This window comes from Arvicola amphibius, chromosome 12 (assembly GCF_903992535.2).
Source record: "Arvicola amphibius chromosome 12, mArvAmp1.2, whole genome shotgun sequence".
Classification (NCBI taxonomy): domain Eukaryota; kingdom Metazoa; phylum Chordata; class Mammalia; order Rodentia; family Cricetidae; genus Arvicola; species Arvicola amphibius.
The window spans coordinates 32771081-32794152 of NC_052058.2; the positions used below are offsets into that span (position 1 = coordinate 32771081).

At 47.3% G+C, this 23072-nt stretch overlaps 1 protein-coding gene across 1 annotated transcript in view; it reads right to left on the reverse strand.

The window, feature by feature from the left end:
- Wdfy4 (WDFY family member 4) overlaps window positions 1–23072 on the reverse strand; it is a 232123-nt gene that overhangs the window by 61828 nt on the left and 147223 nt on the right. The window contains 7 exon segments of the mRNA XM_038350155.1: window positions 812–913; window positions 3622–3676; window positions 3679–3749; window positions 9295–9369; window positions 9371–9436; window positions 16359–16366; window positions 21273–21439. Of these exon segments, the coding sequence (XP_038206083.1) occupies window positions 812–913; window positions 3622–3676; window positions 3679–3749; window positions 9295–9369; window positions 9371–9436; window positions 16359–16366; window positions 21273–21439 (544 nt within the window).

Below are 23072 nucleotides of genomic sequence, written 5' to 3' on the forward strand. Positions count from 1 at the left end.
AAATGGGTAGCTCTGGCAGACACAAACCTGTGAACCTGATTTTCTCCATTCCACTCCCGAGTCCTGGATATGGCAACTGGCCCTGGGGTCACTTACCAGCCAGGAGCACCAGAAGGGCAAATCCAGAAGCTCCCCAGGTCAGAGATCAGAGGTCACCTGCTCCCTCACCTCTGCTTGCTCTGCTGGTGGCCAGGACCCTACCCTTCTCTCTGCCTAGTTTCTCTGTGGACCTGTCCCTGCCTCTGTAAGTTCCCTAACAACAGAAATGGATAACTGCATGCTAAGGATTCAGTCGCAGGCTGGTGTTGCTTAGATCAATTCATCTCTTTGGAGAAGAGAAGGAGCCGAACTGTGACAATGGACATCTCTTAGGAAAGATGCTTCACCATGCGAGTGGGAATCAGGGTTTGGAGTTCTTTCTGGTTAAAATATGAAATTGGAATGACTAAAATTGGCAATTGGAATCCAAAAAAGAGATTAAGCCAAAAGAAAAAAAGACTTGGAAAATTAGAAAATACAGCCAAAATGTTCTGGAAGGTCCATTACACAACCACTGTCTTAAAGAACCTCTGTCTGCAAGACTTCTCCCCGGAATCATTACCACCATGCTACCTCAGTCCACAGAAATGAGGCTCCTAGGCTTTTGTTTGTACTTTGTCTCAAAAGTCAGGAAGTTTTTCCTTGTACCTCACCTAAGTTCTGCTTGCTATGGGTTGGGAAGCCTTTTCCCAAGAATACAGCTGGGAAATCTCCATTTCTCTGCCCAGGGTTTAGGATCGGTTTCTTGGAAAGGAGAATGTCAGGCCCTTACCTTTTGAAGGCTTTACCCCGGTCGCTGTTGTAGAAGACGAGGAGCTTAGAATCACCGTTTTGGAAAAAGATGTCCATGGCAATGTCCTGCACAGAGAAAGCACTGTCACCACAAATGACTCCTGGGACACAGGTGCTCGTGGGGAACAGAGCAGCCGGCAGTTTACCGTGCAGGCTTCTGCCGTGGGAAACCCTTACGGTTCGTGTAGCCCGGGATGTGACCACAGAGTGCACCTGCTGATGGAGCAGGAAGTGGAGGCTTTCTTTGTAGGACGGGAAGAGCAGACTGAGGGAGAGCATGCACATTTGCGCCCTCAAGCTGCATGACCTTTTTGTGTCTTGGGCTTGGTTTCCTAAGGCAGAAATCAGCTCCACCAGAAACCCCAACAGCTACGGAGGAGGGATGACGCCCCGTGTGAGCACCACTCTGTGCTCATCTGTAGACATGCTACTTTGGGGTGCTTCCCACACCCAGGGTCTGAGTCATCCTGACGTGACCACACAGTATAATGCCTGATGACTCTACACGCTTCTCTTGCCTTTTCCTTTGGCTGTTTCCTCTCCTTTCTCCGCCTCTCTTTCCCTTCCTTCTGTTCCAGGCTATGCATATAACACACTGTAATAAGGGATGCCACAACGCCAGAGATGAGCTGAGCCTCAGGGATGACATGGCATCCAGGAGGGAGAACTCCCAAAACTGGATGAAAGTCCAGGGAGACAGAAGCCTGGACACGGGGAGCCAAGGGCCAGACTTGGATCTAGGGTTGTGCGTCCAGCAGCAAGCAGCACTTGCTTCTCCTGGTGGTCAGCAAGCTCTCCCAGCAGGAGAGGCATTTTTATGGACACCTCCAAGTCCTCTACCAAGACATATAAGAGTTCTACAAAAAGAAACGGAAATGACGAGAAGACAGAGGGGACAGCTTCCTCAGATCCTTAGAGTGACAGGCTCTAGCTCTCCTGAGAGAAGCTTCTCCATCAGCAACCCTGCCCATTGGTGAGACAGATGCTCCCCCACCTCTGAGTTCCACACCATGCAGATAACAACCACCTGGAAACAATCGCTATTTCCTGGGAAAGAGGAAAGCGACTGCCGGTAACACTTCCTATGCAAATAAGCTGTGAGGCCAGCACAGAAATTCAGGAAAGGTTTCTGTGTGTCTGACAGGTGCTTGGCACTGTATGAGCAGGGTAGGAAAGGAGGCATGGCTGTGCAGTAATGAGCAGCAGGCTACGTTCCCTCGGCCCCACTCCTGGCCTCCTGGCTAGCTTATGCCCCGAAATAACAACACACAAACTGCATTCATTTAAACACTGCCTGGCCTATTAGTTTCAGCCTCTTACTCATATCTTGATTAACCCATATCTAATAATCTGTGTAGCACCACGAAGTGGTGCCTTACTGGGAAGATTCTAGCGTACGTCCCTCTTGGGCCGGAGCTTCATCGGGTCTGACCCAGAGAGGGTCTGACCCAGAGAGGAGAGGCATGGCAATCTGACTGAGCCATCTACCTCACTTCCTTCTTCCTGTTCTGTCTACTACACCCACCTAAGGGCTGGCCAAGGCAGTTTCTTTATTAACGATTGAAATCAACACAAACAGAAGACTCTCCCACTTCATGGCTGCCTATGCCTGGAGGGTGAGGTGCCCTGGAGAACTGACCAAGGGAGCCACAGTGGGGACAAAGCCCAGGACCTTGCCTAGGATCTTGCTGCAGGGGACTCTTCCACACTCGGCCTCCTCACTTCCTCCTCTCCTTTGGCAAGAGCTCGGGGTCAGAAAAAAATAGGAAGCAATTTCTTCAGGCAACAATGGAGGAAAGGGGACTTAATAGAGCCCTAGACCCTGGTCCACAGGTAGCTGCAACTCTAGAATTTACTCCCTTCAGAAAGCCTCCCGAACTTCAGCTTTAGGGAGGCTTTCATGAGGAATTAAACTGTTCCACACACCCCATATGAAGCCACAAATCCAAGGAGCCCTTACTAAGTTCTTCCAAGTCAAATAGTGTTCCTCTCTGTCCTTGAGAACTAACCCAGAACCCACAGAGAGGGCAAGGGATGAGCCCCAGTCCTCTCCTCCTAGCTGGCTTTCATTTCCCTGTGTCCCAAGGCTGCCTTGAAGGCCTTGGAGGCAGCCCTGCCCTTGCTGAGGCCATTCTGATACAGGTAAGTTAGGGTGTAGGCCACTGGGCTCCAGAGCTGTCTTCTTCCTACCCGTGCTGCAGGTGATGATTCTAAACAGAATGTTCTAGGCAGAAAGTGGTGCAGGAGCTCATGACTGAGTGCATTTTCTCATGGGAGCCTCCATCTGTGTTCAGAGCATAAAAAGGCCTTGTAGTCAATGGAGAGGCTCTGGGGGGTGCATCGGAAGGGAAAGCCACCAGGTCCCTAAATCACTTGGTCTGGGACATAATGAGAAGCTCAGAGCTAGACAAGTTCTAGGGGAAGTCAGGAAAAGGGAGTAAGAGACATGTGCTCAGAACAACAGCTCTCAGTGATGTCCCCAAATTCCTAAATCATCAATACATTTGTGTATCACAGAAAAGATGCCTACTCCTAGATGACCCAGCGAGCAAGAATAGCTCAGCAGTTAAAGGCCTGGCTGGACAGCCTGTAGAGGCTGCCAGAGCTCCAAATTGGTTGGGGACCGATGATGCCCAGGGAAATGATATTTACAGTTTCTTCACAAGAGTCCTGAGCTGTATATACAGCCAAGAGGGAGTCACAGACAGGTATCTCTGATGATGCCTGGTTCACTTGTTGTGATGAGTCAACCACATCCTTAAACCCTGGGTGGGGTGAGAGCCCCTCAACTCACCTGCAGGAGGAAAGCGGGCCTGCCGGAGCTCTCTGAGGTCACTGTAGCAAAGCGTTGGCAGGAAGTAGTTTGTCCAGAGGACCTGTCTTTGCTGCACATGTTGAAAATGAAGGGATCGCTGATGCTGAAAGGGAACAAGACATGTGGTGTTAGGCTCCGCTCACCCACTGCCATCTACTGGAGGAGAGTGTAGTCCCAGCATCCTGTTCTGTTGGCCTCTATGATCTGATGAGCACGCTAGTACCAGAAATCCATTATGTTCTGCCCTTGAAGAGTAAACCAAAGCGCAGCCTCACTGGGGAGTCGTGTTGACCCAGGGTGTAGGGGCTGGGTGTGGTGAAAACAGCCCCTGTGTTCAGAAGTCTGCAAACTGCTTATACCAACTGGTTCTTTGATACTTTGGACGCATTTCCCCCATCCTGTATCTTTAATGGCCCTGGAAGCTCTTCAGATGGACCACCCAATTGTTGAATATGCCTGTTGAGACAGAGGTCCACTGAATTAGAAGACACAGTGTAGTCAATGAACGAAAGAACTACTGGAAATGATTTGGTTTGCAAGATCCAGCTTTGGATGAGAGAAAAGAGTACCTTCTAAATTCTCCGAAGCTATGCTGGAGGGTCAACCAAGCAGCCTACCAAAGAGAGCAGAGCAGAGCCATATGTGACCTGAGTCCCACCTCCTACAACAGGGAGGGAGCTGCCTTAGGGTCCAGAAGGTAGAATGGGACCACACAGAGATCTCAGGTGGCTTTCCATCCATCATTTATATAGAGCAGTTCAGAAGTGAGCCTGCATCCTTGAAGGAAGTAGAGAGGGCAGAGAACCTTGGACCTGCCCGAATATTTGTTCTCAAAGAGGAGAACAGTATATGTTTCAGTCACTAGTGAACCTTGAGTAGGGGAGCTTTTAGCACCCACACAGATGGCATCTTGGGAAATAAAATTACCTCTCTTTACAGACACATCCACTTTTGAAAAGCTAGGTCATGTAGCCAGTATTTCTCATTTATTTAGATTGTATTCTATCTTGAACTGTGTGTGCAATACTACATGCTTTCTGACCATTTTGATAAAATTTCCATTTTAAGATAAATGACACCTGCCCCCATGCATCAGTGCTACAGAAATTCATACCCTGGTCACAAGCCTAGAGAGGCCAGAGATGGAGATATGGAGGGGGAACTGTTTCATCTTCTCGTGGTGTTGCCTCCTCCTCAGGAAACCCATGAGGCCTCCGTGCCACCATTCTGTAGCAGTTGAGAGGAGTCAGACTGTCACAGACATGGTGGGGCTTTCTAGTCTAGCCGGTGGACCAGGTTCACTTAGGAAGAGCTTATACTTTAATATTAGTTGAAGGTTCCCACAGGACAGGGTGAAGCCTGGACCCCATCGGGTGTAGCTCCTTATACAGATAGCGTTGAAGATGTAAAGTCAGTCTCTTTGCAAGCCCAGCTAGCCCTTCTCAGAACAGCCTCCTGGACCTTCTGCTCTGAACCACGGCGCTGTAGGTTAATCAGAGAGAAAATGTGGTTCGGGTTTGGAAGCCTTGGCCACGGAGCTCTGATTCAAAGCTGCTGCTGGCCGAGGCCCATTGTGCGTGTCTAGTGTCATGACAGGGTCTAAGTGAGCTGTTTCTACAATATTTCTGACTTTCAAGGGGCAACAGTGGTAAATCTAGCTTCCATCCTTGCCTTAAAGCAAACAGCATCCAGGTCAAGGTCTGGTGGGAAGGACAACCACTAATCTTGTTTGTGCCCCCATAGGCCCCAGCTATGAGAGTCACAGAAAACCCCCTCTATACCTTAGGTCCTTCACAGAACTGGCCAGCATCTCCTGTGCAGGCAGAGGCAGAGGTAGAGGCAGAGGCAGAGGCAGAGGCTTTGCTCTTGGCTTCTATTCCCTCATCTTCCCCTGAACCCTGTGCATGTTTGCTAAGTGACTGCCATGCTCCCCAGTTGCACAGTCCTTCCCCATCCAGGGTTGACTTTGGTCTGAGATGAATCTCCCCTGAGCGTGAGCCATGGTGCTCTCCAGTTCTAAATCTGGAAGCTGCTTGTCAGAGGTGCTGCTTCCCCAAGGTGACATTCTGTTACTGTATTCAAACCCGGGTCCCCTTGATTCGTAAACCCAAGCTCAAGCAACGGTTTCTTGGAGGCAGAAAGGCGGCCTCAGTTTCCCCAGAGCTCTTCTGTTCACACCTCTCTCCTTTCAGTTACCCCCAGCTACAGATTCCACCACTTACCTGTGAACACGGGCAGCTGAGGGAAAATGTACTGGAATAGGGAAGGGCTTTTGGGAGAAAAGAAACAGCCGTATTTCTCATGCTTTTAGAAACTACAATAACCCTACAGGACAGAGTCAGCAGTTGTGGAATCTCAGAGAAGCTAACATTCCATTAATATTAATACCCATTGTTGACTTCAAAGATAGAAGTTCCTGTCGAAGTCCATCAGGGGCAGTAGGCACACACGTGCCACTGGGTGTTTGGGATATCAACTCATCTTACATATTATGCTAATTAAACCAGTACTCAGATGTGTAAGGTAAATGGGAAGAAAGGGGTGCTGCTCATCGAAAGGTGGACTTGTACAGATCGTAGGATGCTGTTCGGAGTTCTGCTTCCAGGCAGCCATCTGGGCATATGAAGCTGTCTAGAGTGACCTTGGTAAATATTTAATAGCTCCAGCAGTAGGGAAACCTACTATGTCAGGAAAATGAGTCACAACAATGAGTACCTGGACTTTGACAGCTGAGGTAAGTTTCAAAATAAAATACACTTCGGTTTGCTCCTATGTGAAGTCACTCAGTTTTGTCAGAATGGTACTTGAAGTTGATGGCTGGAATCTTTGGGGATCATATACTCTTCGGTGGCCTCACCTCTTTGTGTCTGTGGAGCTATCAAGCACGAGGTGTTTAGTAACTTTGTGGAATTGAATTTAACAGAGAAATGATGTCCAATATTGCCTGTGGACATGGAAGGGGAATTGGGTTTAATATATGACCACTAAGGTTCCAGTGATGCCGGTGTTATTGGGTAGAATTGTGATTTCCTAACGGGATATGTTTATGTCAGAATGCGACTTTATTTGAAAATGCAACATTTATAGAAGTCATCAACTTAAATAAATGGACTGGGCCCTAATTCAAGACAAATGATGACTTCATGACAGGGAGAATGGACGCACAAGGAAAATGATGGGAAATCATGAGAGAAGACAGCCATGTAGTTGGTGAGCAGTGTCTGTGTATAGCCAAGGAATTCCAAGGATTGTTCAGACTCCGGAAGCCAAGGGGAAAGGAAGGCTTCTTCCCATGAGCAGCTGAGAAAGTGGCTTCCTGCTAACACCTTGGTCCATCCTTTTGGCTTGTAAGGCTGTGTAAATATAAAAATCTTGTTATTTTAGGCCACCTAATTCTTGACAACCCTAATGAACTAAGGCTGAGCTTCCAGCCACGGAGGGAGCCCAGTGTAACTAACATGCCTAAGTCCAGTGGCGGGGCACGCATGGTGTTCTTGGGATTGACTGGGGATATTTTTATGGTGCATCAGCGAGCCTCTTCCAAGGCCTAATGCTCAGCTGTGCTCAACTTGATGGCTTTTAGAGAAGCATTTCAGGGCTGGCCCAGCTTTATTTTTAACAGGCTTATTTATGTAACTTCCTTAGTCTCCATGGTCAAAATAAGGCCTAATCCCCATTGATCTGACATGATCTGTGAGCCTGGTGGGGAAAGCTGCCTCTTTAGTAGTGCCAGCACTTTCTCAGGCCACAGATGAGACCAGGGGCAGGCGGGGGGGGGGGGGGGGGGGGGCGGGTGAGTGTCTGATTAACAAACATTTTCTAGGAGTGATTAAAAATACCCAGGCAATTCCCTGGAGATACCCCAAGGTAATCAATTGTTTCCACTCTCCCTGTATTCTAGAAAAGTACGGTTCGAGACAAGGAAGTCACTCTTGCCTTACAAATCAAATACCCAACCGCTGGGCTTCTATTGTGACTACAGGGATAAACAACTTGATGCTTAAAACAAAGCTTAGCTGGTCAATAGGCTCTTAGCTAAAGCTAGTTCAATCCAAGCTCAGGTAAAGCAAAAAGCGATGGGCTGCACATGTCATTTCATGGGCATGCTGAGCAACTAGAAAGAACAGAGAGCTTCCATCAGCTTAGAAAGACCAGCCAGCAGACCCACTGCTGGTATTGATCAGCATCCATAAAACATGAGCAGGAAGATGGGATAAGTGTGCTAAGTATTAATTATACTCCTCCAGCTTTGGAAAATCATCAAAGACTTGTAGCAATAGGAGACGTTTCAGTATGAGTAAAAGATGGAAATTAACGGAGAGGACTGGTCAGCAAGGATAATGAAGCAAATTTCAACCCTAATCTAAATCAGGTGGGCTTGCACGCAATCTTCTACATATCTTTTAACCTTCCTGATATATCTATCCTTCCTGACACAAACTAGAGATCATGACCACTGGGAGTTCAGATTCTTACTGTTGAGAGGTCAATACTGAATTCTTTGCCAACATCTGAAAACAATGGTTTTCAAAGTATGGTCCCCAGTGACTAGTTGAATCAGCCTAAGCTAGGAGCTGGCAAAGTTTCAGATCCTACCATCTACTGAATTAGAAACTAGAGATAGGGCAGAGTCCAGAAGTCTGTGTTCAAATGATTGCTCCAGGTGACTCTGGAGTAAGCTACTTTGAAAGTAACTAGTCACTATGCTAAGTTACTTGGTCACCACAGGAACCTTTGTAAACCACGTTGAAAAACAAAACAAAAACCTCTCCATCCATTAAAAGCAAGGGCCACAAGAAAACACAGTTTGCCAACTTGCACTATCAGTTTGAATTCGAGGGGCTGTCCCTTGATGAGCACAGAATGGCCAGCAGGTGCTAGTTGAATCCCCAAAGAGCAAATATTTGTCACTACAGAAGGGCCTTAGGATTTCCTGCTGGCAATGTCTGCTACCAGTTGGGGTAAAGATGGGAGACTCCAGTTTCTTTCCTTATTTGGTTGTTTTGTAGTGTTTTCTCAAGATAGGATTCTCACTTGTAGCCCTTGCTGGCCTCAAACTTGAGATCTTCCTGCTCAGGCTCCTGAGTATTGGGATAATACATGTGCCATGCCACCTGATCTGTATGATGGCTCAAAAGTTCTGTCCAAGGTTCACCTATTGTTAGATCTTAGCCACATCCCCCAGGCAGCCCTCCCTTATACACACCAGAGCCAATATGTCTCCCAAGTATGGGTCACGTATAAACACAGTAGATCCAATCGAAAAAAAATGACAGTGTGCTCACCTCTTTTCAAGAAGCTGTCTTGCTGTCTAGAGCACTTGACTGCCTCTGCATGCAGGGGCCAGCAGCACTGTCTCAGAGAGAATATGGGGCAGCCAGCCAGTTGTTGCATGTGTAACCTATGTCATTAAAGTCTTTTATATCCAAATAACCCAAGGGCAGGTTCCCAAGTGCTAGGATACATTTCCAAGAAGGGGAGAACATAGTGAACTGCCATGTAACATGTTACCCAGTCCAGAAGCTGGCTTTGGGGAGCCATAGCCATGGGTTTCTAAGCCCTCAGTAACAGTTGGAAGGGGAATGGGAAGAGAGGGGAACCGGAAGGAGGCGGGGCTGGGGAGGAAGCTGCCGGGGAAAGTGGAGAACTCACTTGGATATCAGTGGCGGGTGCAATAGACATCGCCTGTGGGAGACAGGGTAAGTTCTCACAGAATGTAGAGTGCTGCTGGCCAAGAGCAGGATCCCTTCTGAGACCAGGTTGCCCTGCACAATCACCAGGGGGGACCTTCTGTGGACACCTGGAGGGAGAGAGTGTGCAAGAGTCAGTTTGGATGCATGTAAAACGCACCTATGAATCTTATGAAGACAGGGGAGCAGATACCAGTCACTCCCAGGACGTTTGGAAGTGACAGTGGTAGTGGCATGCAAGAATGACAAGCTGTACTATCCCAATCACAACCCATGTGCTTTCGTTTAGTACTAAATAACCGTGTGCCGATTCTATCTACCCAGTGACACAACCACCCTGATCATGGCCATCTGGGTGACATCTATACTAGCACTTAGAGGCAGAAGCAAATGGATCTCTGTGAGTTCGAGGCCAGCATGGTCTACAAGCACTTCCAGGACAGTCAGGGCTGTTTACACAGAGAAACCCTGTCATCGAAAAACCAATATATATATTTTAATTATACCATGTCTTCCCTTCCTTTTTACTCCCTCCAATCCCTCCCATATACCCCTCCTTGCTCTCTTTCAAACTCAAGGCTTTTTTGCCATTAATTGTTGTTACATAGAATGTATATGTATATAAACTACATCCATTGTATGTATTTACATACATGTCCTATATATACATACATGTACACACACATATATTCCTAATATAAATCTGTTCAGGTCTGTGTAATTGTTACTTGTGTGGTTTCAGGGCCTTACCATTTGGTTTTGGATAAGTCAGTTGGTGTGCTCTTCCCTGGGGAAGACTATTTCTCCTGCTCCCAGAATTCCTTAACCCTTACTCTGGCCCCCTCTCTGCAATGTTCCCTGAGCCTATTACTCTGGGGAGGTGTTTCCGTAGATGTAGCTGTGGTACTTACTGCTGTAATTCTAAGCATGCCCAAGTCCTTTCTCTTACATTAGCTCCCTAATAAACAAAACATTCTCCAGTTCTATGAGGCAAGTTTGACTGGGGACAAGCAATTGTCCAGGGACCCTTTGGTACTAGCCAATGAGCCAGGGAATAGAACCCAGGGATGTCCAAAATCAGTACAAGCCTGGTACTCGTTGCCTCTGCAAGCCAAGGCAAGTGTGAGTTCAGGATGTTCAGCACATATACACAGACCGCCTTTCTCCTGGACCATTAGTTCATACTCCTTCACTGACCGAGAGCACTTGGGGCGGAGGCACATCCCTCACCAGTGACAACTTGCCCCTAGCAACAGGTAGTCATGAGGCAGGGCCCCTTTGCCTCATTTCAAGTCACTGCTTGGGTGTGATCAGCTGAGACCACTGTACCACAGCTGTGCCAGGCCAGTCCTGACTTCCACATGCCAAAATCCTTCCCGAGAGCGTATGCACGTGGAGATGCTAGGGATTCTGACTTGTGACAATGACTCAGACTCCAGCATGACTGAGTAAGTGATGAATAAACCCCAAAGGGGGCTACGAGGAAGGCCAAAGCTAGTGTTTCATCAAGTATTCCCATCCTTTCAATGCAGAACTAACAGGTAGTGGTGGCACACACTGGCAATGTCGACCCTGAGAAGAATGAAGGGGCAAGGGTGTCCGGGAGACATTAACACAAAGACTGAATGTGGCATATACCAGGAAAAGCCAGTGCTAAATTCTGAGGCAGGGAAGGTGTGTAGGGGGCGGGGGTGTGGATCTAAAGGCTGAAAGCAGCATGCACCTGTATTCCTAGCTACTCAGGGAGCTGAAGCAGGAGGAATAGTTGAGAGACTTGTTTGAAGCCATCCTGGACTACAAATGAGACCCCCATCTCTAAAAGGAAATACATAGAAGTCTCGCCACAGGTCACCAACACTGCGGTTTGTTCAGCAAAACCAATGTTGAGGTCAAATCTCCACAGTCACAGCCATATGGGACCATTACTGGCTTCACAGTAGATCCAATCAAATTATTGTTTGTTTGGTGTTTCGTCTTACAGAGTTTGCAGAGACTGGAGGGGAACCTGGACAGGAATCAGGGAATGGCTGTGCCTCCCAACGGTCTTCTGAATGCAAGTTGGGCTTTTTTTTACACTGCTCTGGTCTTGACATAGGCACCCCGGGTTCCACAGTTACCTTGTTATGGCTAGTCTTTTCCCTGAGCAGCCCCCGTGGAGCGCCTTCCTAGCGGCCTCTTGTAGACATGTCTGGCTTTCAGTAATAGTGACAGACTATTCCAGCGCAGTTTGTTTTGACCAGTTTTTCCTGAATTCAGCTTGCTTTCAAATATTTGGCATTTGCAGTGCTGTGCCAGCCACCCTCACGCTGCAACGGGTCTCTTGAATTGACAGGTGCATCTGAGGAATAAAGTTCTGGAAACCAGGCAGAGGCCCAGGTGAGGGTGCTTTAAATCGCTCACAGCTGTTGCCAATTACTTACTCCGTGTCAAAGTGACACAAGATTACTAACATTGTAGGCAGACACTACAACCTGAATCCAGCTTGACTGTATTTCCCAAGGACTCAAAGTCTAACTGCCCATAGTGAGGCAGAGGGTGGAGAGGAGGGGCTCTTTGGACATGGTTGCTAGTGCATCATTAACTTCAGGATGGAATCTCTAAGACTGTGTGGTTGAACCTTAAAAGACAAAAATCAGAAGATTTAAATTCACACCATACTCCCTGTACCTTGTCCACCCTGAGACTATGCCATCCAGACCCATAAGCCTAAAAGAACCTCTTTTCCTAATAAAATAACTAATCCTCAAGTCTTTTTGAGAATAGCATCACAATACATACGATAACCAAGAGTTAGGCTAGGTTGTTTAACTTTTTTCCTGTGTCTTTTGCAGGTGAAATTCAGAGATACCACCTTCAAGTTATATGGTGATATATGAAATCACAATGCCACCATTGGCACAGGCACACCGCTGAACCCTCCCTTACCCAGGCAATCACCCCCATTAAAAGCCTTCACAGTTCCAGCAGTGGGGGTTTTGGAGCACATGCCATGATCTGATCGGATGCTTCCCTTTGGGGAGGCTTAAGTAACAACCAGAATAAACCAAACACAAGAAAAAATGTCTAAAGAGAGCTGGGTTAATAGCTTAAAAATTGATCCTGGTTAGAAAAGAAATGGCATTTTAAAAACTAGAAAATGAGCCCAAGTGAACTATTACCTGCTCTTTCCATTTAAATTAGCCCAGAGAGGGCTCCATTCGTGTTTATACTCACGACTAAGAAATCCCTCATGCCTTGATGCTATCGATCATTTGAGACAAGGGGAACTTTTGTTTTCTGCAGAAGAACTTTTTAAAGACCCTCTAGATGATGTATGGACATTCCCAGCGGGTGGACAACTGAGAAAGTAAATACACCTCCATTTGCAGATGATGGACAACAGGTTGTCCGGAAACCAGAAAGGCTGGAGACGAAATGTGAATCAGAGTCACTGGGAGGCAGCTCACCAGGCACGTGGCCCCAAAGCAAGGCTTCGTCTTGGGTACATCTAGAAAGCGCAAGGACAACTACACATTCTGGAAGCTGTAATGTGGCAGCATTAGTCCTGTAATCTAGGGCAAGCACTCAAGTTCATAGGAGGAAAAACATACTCAGAGAGGCCATTTGGAGCCAAGGAGCCAGCAAAGGAACTGCCCTATTTGTCTATTCTCTCTTCTATTTGTGAGCAGGTGAACGATGTACCCCACCAACCCCGTCCTGTGTCCTCAGTACGTGCTATTAGTGTTGGAAACGGACTGGGCACAGCTATTCCTTGGTATTCCTGGGGATGATTCCAGAACCTCTGTCCACTGCTACCAAATTCCACAGATACTCAAGTCCCTTTTATCTCTCCTATTGCTTTAAATCATCTCTAGATGATTTTTAAATACTTAATATAATGTCCAGCCCTGTCTACACTGGTGTATTGTATTGTCTAGAGAAAAGTCAAGTCTGGGTTTGAGCGTGCAAGACCTCCGAACAAACACATGCTTCAGAGATAGTTTTTTGATTCACAGGTGTTGGCTCTATCGATTTAGCATTTGGAAGCATAGAGTTTGGTTATATACTTAATTTTTAAAAAAAGATTGTTGAGAAAAACTAAACTAAAACTATGAAAAGAGGAGACAGACTGCAAAAGCCATATTTGTGCTGATCCCATAAACCACCACGGCTCTTACATTTTCCTTTCCCCCATGGATCACAATTACCTAGAGCATCAGTCACACTAGTGATGAGAGAAAAGAATTCTAAGGCAATGTGGGAGCTTCTGCGTGTCTGCCTGTGTCCAAAAACGGCAACAATGTGAAGCAGCACCATGCTGGGCTTTTTTACATGAGTTGCTTCTCTCTGAGACAGGAGCAGGGATGCCCCCTGCCGGCCTGGCTGTGCCACTTCTACCATAAACAGTTATGTCAAGCCTTCCTCTTTCTCTGCAGGCTGTGGCACCAGGTGGAAGGATAGCGACTTTGACACTGTATGGCTGCTCCAGCATAACGTAACATAAACACAAGGTCCCAAAAGGCAGTTCAAGGCCCGGTGCCCACCACGTTCGTGGCTAAGGATAAGTTTGTTGACACTTGATGGGTGGCGTGTGGGAGTGTGTCCTAGCCTGGATCTCTGAGTGCTATAGTCCTGGATTGAGGGTCTTGGGAATTGTTACTGTTGATATCTGAAATATTCCAAAGGCTGTGTGTTTCGAGGCTTGTGGCCAGGCTGGTTGATGTAACTGAGAGGCAACTGAGTCAGGGGAGGGAAAGGGGTATGGCCTAGTCAATGCCTTAGTGAAAGGGGAGGCCCTAGTTGAAGAAGGGAAGTAACTTTGGGCCTCCCCTAGAAGAGAATGACTTCCTCTGGTTGCTCATGTTTTCTGCTTCTGCTTCCTGGTAACCGTATGGGGAACAATCAATTTTCTGCCACATGCTACAGCCACTGTAATGTTCTCCTCCCTCTCAGACCAGAACCTGTGAACTCCGAAACTGTGAGCTGTTTTTCCTCAAGTGTTCTGTCACAGTGACAAAGACAGACTTTTCTCAAGAGTTACCAAAGCTACCACACAAATGTCATGGTGCCCAGCTGCATCTCAGTTAAGTAGGTGCAGCACGGTGCCTTAGAAATAGCATTTCGAGAACATGTCTAGAAAAATTCTGGTACAGATGACCTGAAGAGCACACATTGACACGCAGAGAGAGCCAAGAAACTCGTGGCTACGTGGAGAAACGCTGTTTCATCTGATTTTAAGCATGTCGCTTGGAACACACTCATCTCTTTTCTCCTTCATTCATTAACTCCGGCACAACGTATCAGCAAGTACCCTCCCACGGAAGACACAAAGGTATGAATCACGCCTTCAAGAACGTGTGTGTGGTCTGAGGCTGCCTGACAGCAATGGGTGGGAAAGAACAGGCTGTTTGTTTCAGTGAGGTGGGATCTTTCACAAACAGCATGGAGAACAATTCATAAGGAGATGACCCCAAGGTTGAGTTAGGGATTGGACAAGGGGTGTGTGTGTAGGGTAGCACTTCTGTGCAATTAGGTAAAAGGTCAACTGTGTACATGCATGTGTGTGCATGTATGCATGTATGCACATGTGTGCATGTATGTGAGTTTATCACGTACAGAATGAGTTATGGTTCAACTCAAGGGTCGCCTTGGTGTAAAAACTATGTCACAGAAGTGCTTCAGAAGGCATTAATCTGGAATGACATGGGCAGCTGTGCTTTTTTAACCAAGTCCTGGTGATTCAGCGAAACAGGAAGTTTGGAAACAATCAAGTTAGTACTCTTGCTAACGTCCTGCAAGCAGTTTTAGTTAAAGATACCAGGGAAGAACATATGAGATGCGCTGTTGAGAGCAAAAATATCACACTTTGAGCTGGCAACTAAGGTCAAAATCACATTTTACAATGAGTTTGCATGAAAAAAAATCATTTATGATTTCAATTTGTCATGTAATCAAAGAGAATAACAAACAGCAAAAAAGAAGCCAGCACTATAGGTCTGGCTGGATCAGGTCTGGCTGCATGGAAGGGGCATGAGAGGTATCCCAGAATGGAGTGACTGAGGGGCCCACAATTAACATGCATTAACTCCACCACACAAACACAGACACAAATGGAGATGATTGCAGGGAAGTGTGCTCTGGTTCTGGGAATCATTATCAATGAATGCAAAGGCAGCGCTGAGTAACAAAGTAATTACCTTCCCAGGTATCGCTGGAGGCAACGAGGGCTCAGTTGATCACACAAGGAAATGAATTCTGGCTGAGCCACCCTGGAGTTTCCAGGGCTGTGCCTTGGCTTCCCTGCATCCAAAACAGATGTACAATTCCAAAGGGTCTCAGCCAAGACAGACTAGTTTTCTTGAGGTTACGCACAGGGGTCTCTCGAACTAAGATAAAGGCTCTCTGGACAGCAGAAGGAAGGAAGAATAAGGGTTCTGAGGGGCAAACATGGACACCCTGCCATGACCCTTCCTGGAGCGTTTAGAGATTTAGAAAATGTGAGAGACCGTGTCTTGTGAGGACAGGGATTTATCTTCTTTATATTTGCTTGAGGGTGTTCATATTTCGAGAACCCTGCCCCCACGCATTCCTCATGAAACTATAGTTTCATTCTTGACAAAGCGATGATGGACCAAGAATGATATCACAGTGGACCAGGCATAAGACCATGAAAAAAGCAGAAATGAAGGTCATCATGACCAAGGCATAGGCCATGGTAGACCTAGAGATGAAGTCATTAGGCCATGGTGGACTAGAGATGAAGTCATTAGGCCATGGTGGACTAGAGATGAAGTCATTAGGCCATGGTGGACTAGAGATGAAGTCATTAGGCCATGGTAGACTAGAGATGACGTCATTAGGCCATGGTGGACTAGGGATAAGACCAGGGCACACCAGGGATGAGGTCATCATAGAGCAGGGCTAAGGCCACCATGGACCAGGAACGATGGATGTCCTGGAGACCAGGAACGTGATCTATGCAGCAGGACAGGGCGCGTGCTTAGCATTGCGAGTTCTAGCAGTGGAGCTGGGTTGGTGGTGACTTAGACACCTGTCCACCCCGCGTTAACATGAAAAGACTATACAGGGAAGTACCCGAAACCTAAAGTACTAGCTCCAGGCTGGATGTGGGAAAGCTACTGAAGGATCGAGATAGGGACAATTTATGTCACCTGCCCAATACAGAGACTCAGAAGACATTAAGAGAGGAGAAAAATGACATGAATCAGAAGCGAAGAGCAGAAGGTGTGGTGATGAAATCGTAGACATAAGACTGCACGCATCTGGGTGGCGGTTGTGTAAGGAGTGAATCCAGCCCCAGAGCCCACACCACCAGCTCAGCTCCACCAGGCTCAGCTCCACCCAGCTCAGCTCTACCTGGCTCAGCTCAGCCCCGCCCAGCTCAGCTCTACCCAGCTCAGCCCCGCCCAGCTCAGCCCCGCCCAGCTCAGCCCCGCCCAGCTCAGCCCCGCCCAGCTCAGCTCTACCCAGCTGTCCCTGGTTTAGAGCAGGCTCCTCCCTCTGAACTTAGGTTTGCAGCCCCATGTGAGTTCCGGGGCCTGTTTCCTGACATTCCTCCCTGCCAAAGGCCCCTTAGTTTTTACCACCTGTCAGTCCAGACTCCAACCTCAGTAAATTTTCTTCTTTCTCAGAAAAGGCACATTTATGAAATGCATTCAAACTTTGAGAGGCCCCATTCCAGCGGGCCAAAGCTTCCTCGAATCCCACCCTGACCTTTAATGCATTCTCCACCATCTTGGCAAGACAAAAAGATCCATTCGGACTCTTTCTTTTGGATGCCTACTGGGCGTGTTCTCCACAGCATGTCCCTAACACACCATTCCTTGGCTCATGAGATCATCCATCTGAACAGGCATTCCTGTTTCATAGATCTCTGGACATTACTTTTTCCTATCCTCGGGGCCATGACAGAGGTCCTAGGTGCTTTAGGAGTATGAGAAGAAACTGATAGCCAGGCCACTACAAGGGGCAGCAACAGCAATCACTACGGCTGAGAGTGTTTGGTTGGAAATATCACCCCAGCTTCCCAACACGCCTTTATACAGAAAGTCTGGATTGTTTGCCTGGGGGCTTCACCTCAGCCCCTGGAATAAGACCCTCCCCAGGGAGGGTCGAGAAAGCCCACCAAATGGTAACCCCTCCCCAGGAAAGGTCAAGACTACTCTCACCACTGGGGGGGCTACTTAAACTGCCCCCAGAGAACGAACAAGTGGTCTCCCCTTCTTTCTCTCTTTCCTCTCCATGCCTTCCCAGTGCCACCCGGGAGCACTGCATTAAACATGGGCATCTTTTATTCGGTCTGATTCAGTCTGATTGGAATAATTTGCATCAGCGGAGAGGCTCGCTTAAGGAGAACGTAACAGAGAGCTCCCACCTGAGGTCTTGATACCAAGGGCTCAGCTCGGGGAGTCTCAGACTGAGGCATGCAGCACCTCCTGCAGCTTTGCCCCAAGCCACAGACAAGGAGTAGAAAACTCCCTTTTGAAGACAAAGAAAATGAAGTTCTGGGAAGTTCCATTAAGGATCAAAGTGGCGGAGCTTGTTGGTGGTGAAAGCGGAGAGCTGAGGCTGGGAAGCAGAGGGCTCTACACACAGCCTTGAGTGTACTCTCCACCCAGGGCTCCCGCACTGACCTGATTCTCCAGTGACCTGGGTGGGCGTGGAGGGAGGGGCACTAAGCCCTTCCCTGCTTCTACTGAGACTAGAAGCATCAAGAACAAATAATTCAACACAAACCCAAGCATGACCAATATAAGCGACACTTGCAAAATCCCACTGCTCAGCCAGGAGGAAAATCCTCTGGTACAAAAGTCTGCTTCCAGTTCCAGGTTGCTGGTACTGTATTCCCTCTCCCCCACCGTCTTGCCCTGCAGGCACAGGGATGGGGACACTAAGTAGGCACTGGCAGTTTCAGCCCCCCCCCCCCCCCCCACCACTCCTTTCTACCCCTGCTGGGATTCAAACACTCTTATTTGCACATCCTGGGGACCCCTGCTGCTGCAGCCCCCAGCACTGCCACAGCTTCCTGCTGTGTAACAAGGAAACTAGAGAAGACTAAAGCTTAAGTAAGACCCCAGGAAGGATGAAGTCCCTGCTGTTTGCCTTGCCTCCTCTGTGTGGGAAAGGCATCCTCCTGTATGTTCCAGATCCTTGTCTATCTAAATGAGACCCCAAGAAAAAAGCTGTCATTGGATGGTGGATATGCCTGAGAAAGCCATACAATCTGCAAAAACAAGACTCTCAGACAGAGGGAACGTGTTAAGGACTTCCGCTGGCTGCAGGAAATTGGAACTGGAACTCTTCTGAGCCAGACCTATAAACCTCAGAGCTTGCCCACAGTCGTGCCCACAAAGCATTGACCACCACCGTTACCCTGCTGGTCTTGGAAGAATAAGGACACTCAGGTGTCTAGAGAGGTTTTCCCAGAAGCCAAGGATGGAGCTTAGGTGAGTCATGAGTCCCGGGGATACCCCATGCAGTAGGTTACAACCAAAAACATCTAAAGGGATACCAGGCTGTTTATCCCATACACAGTAGGCTAGCCGGCTGCTCTGAGGGGGTTTGGCTTCTGGAGATCTTTCTGGACCATCAGATGAGGCCAAGGTGAGCCCTGATTCCAGCAACAGAAGAGTCCAGTAGAGAGCAGCAACAGAAGAGAAGACAGAGAATGGATAAGGAGAAGCAGAGCAATTCACCAATAAGAAAGATTTGATATAAACTAACTGCTTGCTGGCTGGAAAGAAGGAATAGGGGACCACAAGGCAAGGGAGGCAGATCCTTCCCAGAAAGCTAAGGATGTCTAAGCTGACAGTCATCAAACCTCAGCCATACAGAGGCATGGACCAAAATCTGCCAGCAACTGAATGATGCTGGAAAGAATGCATTTCCAAAGCCCCCAGGATGCAGTCCTTGTCAGCATCCCTATCCTGCGGGGCTCTACCAGAATGAGAGGATCCCACAGTGCTGGATTCTTACTAAGTTCATGGTCATTTGTTAGCAATGGAAAACTAATAGAAAGCATCACAGGGCTGAGCATCTTTCATATTTATTTTGTTTGTTTTATTTTTATTTATTTATTTTTACTTTTTTATTTTGGAGACAGTGTTTTTCTGTGTAGCCTAGCTGTCCTGGAACTCTTTCTGTAGACCAGGCTGGCCTCTTTTACTTTTTATTATATCTTTTATTTCTCAAGTGCTGGTATTAGGAGTCTGTGTTGCCACATCCAACTACATGGTTTTCCTCTTACTAAAACATTGAGAAGAATCTATACGGAGATGGCATGAAGTCAGCTTCCCTTTCTCTTGAGGAAAACAGAAAGAAGTGGTGCTTGCTTCCCATCCCATGTGCTCCTTTTACTCCTAAGGTCTCCTCATCTCACCATACACACGGTAGCGCGTGCCAGCATTCCTGGTTCCCCTTCTCACCACACACTAATAAGTATGCTCCAGTCCCTGAAACCTGTGCATGCCTGTCCTTGACACTCTGAATTGTCATCTGTCCCTAGAAACTCAGCCCACTCACTCAGCAGGCCCCAGTTAGATCCAGCCTCACCAACTCAGGGGCAGTCTGGCCCTCAGTCTCAGACATTCATCTCCTTAAAATATTTACCCAGTTTGCTGGGTTCACCCATCCTCCTCATATTTGTCTGGAGCTTCTCCTTTGCCTACATGCCACGGAAGAACCTGCTTTCTGCTCAAGACATGAGGCCCACAGCGTTTTGCAAAGGGAAGAGATGAGCTTTTATTGAGCACCTCCCATGTGGTCCATCCTCTTTAGTCTCTTCTGCTACCCTGTCTAAGCCTGCCAGAGGATGAGGATGCCAAGGTTCACAGGAAAGATGAGAAAGCAGGGCCACAAAGGCGGTCAGAGGAGACTTGAACTCAGGTCTGATTTGTTCTAACACATGTGGTTCATCTTCCATTCTGTTTTGAGACTTGGGTAAAAGGACCCTTTTCCTGGGACCTTAACTTTATTGTGTCCCCATCACTCTTCGGTATGTTTTGGATGAGTATCCACCAAAGGTTCCATATCAAGGTTTGGTCCCTAGGGTCACAATACTAGGAGGTGCTATATATATTTAAGAGGAAAGGCCCAGTGAGAGAGACTTATGTTCCTGGGACTGTGCTTTGGAAGAGCATTATGGGATGCTAGCCTGTGTGTCTCTCTCTCTCTCCTCCTCTCCCTCTCTCACTCCTCCCTCTCTTCCTCTCTCCAGATGTCATCAGCCTATTATCCTACCATGCTACAGACTCCAACAAAGTTCTAAACCAATGGGGATACTTAGTCTTGGACCTGAACTTTAGAACAATAGGCCTAAACAACTTTTTATCTTCATAAGTAACCTTTCTTAATTATCTCTTTGTAGCAATCTGAAGTTAATATATATTCCTGTGGCCATGCCAGAGACATGTAAAATAACTTGGGATCCCCAAACACTACCCACCAGAACCCCAAATTTTTTGCCACCCAGCTCTGGCCTGTCTCCAAGATTTGTGTATACTTCCCCTCCATACAATCCTATGGAAGATGCACACCACACGCCACTCACCCCTAGGCATGAGTGATGTCCCAGAGTTGCCATGATAGAGGAAACTTAGACATACTGGTGGGTATGTCAAAATATACTGTTCCTCCAGGTATAGGTGGACCTTTCAGGGTAGCCAGATTTTAATGCAAGACCCAGGAACAGCTACAAGGTCAAGGGAAGCATTTAGAAGACATTTCATATACCAGTTTGTTAGCTTGAATCTCATCTTGTAGATGTTTTAACACAGGGCGTATAGGACGTCAGGGAAATTAGAAACCTGCTCCCTCTGCTCATTGTTCATGTAGTTGGCAGGTGTGGAAGTTATTGGAGATTCCCTGCACCCATAAACACTCCAGACTGTCCTGTCAGACAGTCTTCATGGATTACCTTTGCTCGGACCACATATTACCTTTTCTCCATCAAGAAGCTCCTGTAAAATGATTTGTCTTTCCTTGCATAATTCCAAGAAATCTTCTGAGTTCAGACTTTCATGCAAAGCAGGAAAGAAGGTCAACTGTGTGCAATCCACCCCCACCTCGTCCGGCCTGCTCTCAGCTTCCTCCAATGTCAGCTTATCTGCAGTAGCATAAAACAGACACATTGTCGTGGTGTGAGCTACACGATGTCACAAGACAGAACATGCAGCACACGCCATTGCCACTGAGAATTGGGAAGCTCTGAGGTAGAAGTGGCCAGTGACCTTCCACTGTTTCTGAAAAGGAATACAGCTTCCTGACCCCGTGTTACAGTCCACACTCCTGCTAGCTGCACCCAGCGTGGGTATGCCCAGTCCTGGCTACTCTACAGCTTTCAAATGATGCAAGGCAACATTTTGGAATTTACCCTCACTGATTAATGAAATCTCTCTCTTTAGGTCTAGGATTTGCTCCTTTTGAACCTGTTTGTTCTCTTTTCTAAAAGAATGCCATTGATATGTCTAAACTCCAGAAACCCTGGCCTCTTATTTAAAGGAGTTGTGAAAGTCATGCTGCACTGGTAAATGAAGAACACACTTGTGTGTCCTGGGGTATGCAGAATGTCAGCCTCCATCCAGTAAGCGCTCTGGACACTGTGGTGGCATCTGTCTATATGGTCCTATCTCAGCTACAATATTCCACCCTCGGATTGCAAATGAAAAATCTAAATAAGGCTTGGGACTTTGCCCAAGATCATATGGCTACTGAGTTGGAGGGGATGGGAAGCAGTTCTCCTGAGTACAATGTAAGGTCTACCCCCATATGTTTAGCCCACTGTTCGCAAAGTGACCAAACAGCTTTTGGTATCTTTTCTGTATATATGTATATATGTGATTTTTAACATAAGAATAATGTTGTACTTACAAAATTTCATTCAAGATTATGCCATAAGAATTTTCCCAATCGATTTCAAAGTTTTTTTTTCAATAATTTAAATGGTATGGAAGTATTACTTTGTGTGGTTACTTCATAATCAGCAAATACCTTTCCTATTCTTTAGAAACATGACGCTTCCATGTCTGTACCACTAGGAACATTCTGTTTTGTTGTCATTCCTAGTCTAGATTTGTCTGGCAAGAGCCAGGACATCTAGATCCAGGCTAAGCTGATAACAGCATGGATGTCTGAGCTAAGGGGCAACAGCATGGGTGTCTGAGCTAAGGGACAACAGCATGGATGTCTGAGTTAAGGAGACCACAGCATGGATGTCTGAGCTAAGGAGACCACAGCATGGGTGTCTGAGCTAAGGAACAACAGCATGGGTGTCCTCATCTTACTCCTTTCTCCTCACTTGTTCTGAGTGTGTTCCTGTCTGGAGTAGGCATGTTGGTCATGACAGCAAAGCTATGAGCCACCTCCCCAGCTGGGAATCTCACATGAGGAAGGATGAAAGTGCCCGCTGTCCCCAGAGCCAGTCCCACAGGCTCTGCCCCCTGCACAGCGCATACTTCTGTAGGGATCGCATCTGAGAAGGTCCTTACTATTTTTTTTATAAGAGGCTTAAATTAGGGCCTGTGCTGGCAATATTAAGGATTCCCAGGGTGTGGATAGCCATAGATTCTTCATCTAACAAAGGGATGAAGCAACCCAAGGTGATATCTATGGAAATCCAGCACACACTTCCCAGACCTTAGCCCCTAACTTGGAGAGGTGGAGTAGGTGAGGATGCTGTGATCTGGACTAGGAGTTTGGAGTGTAAAGGAAAGATGGACACACTGTCATCTCAAGTCCCA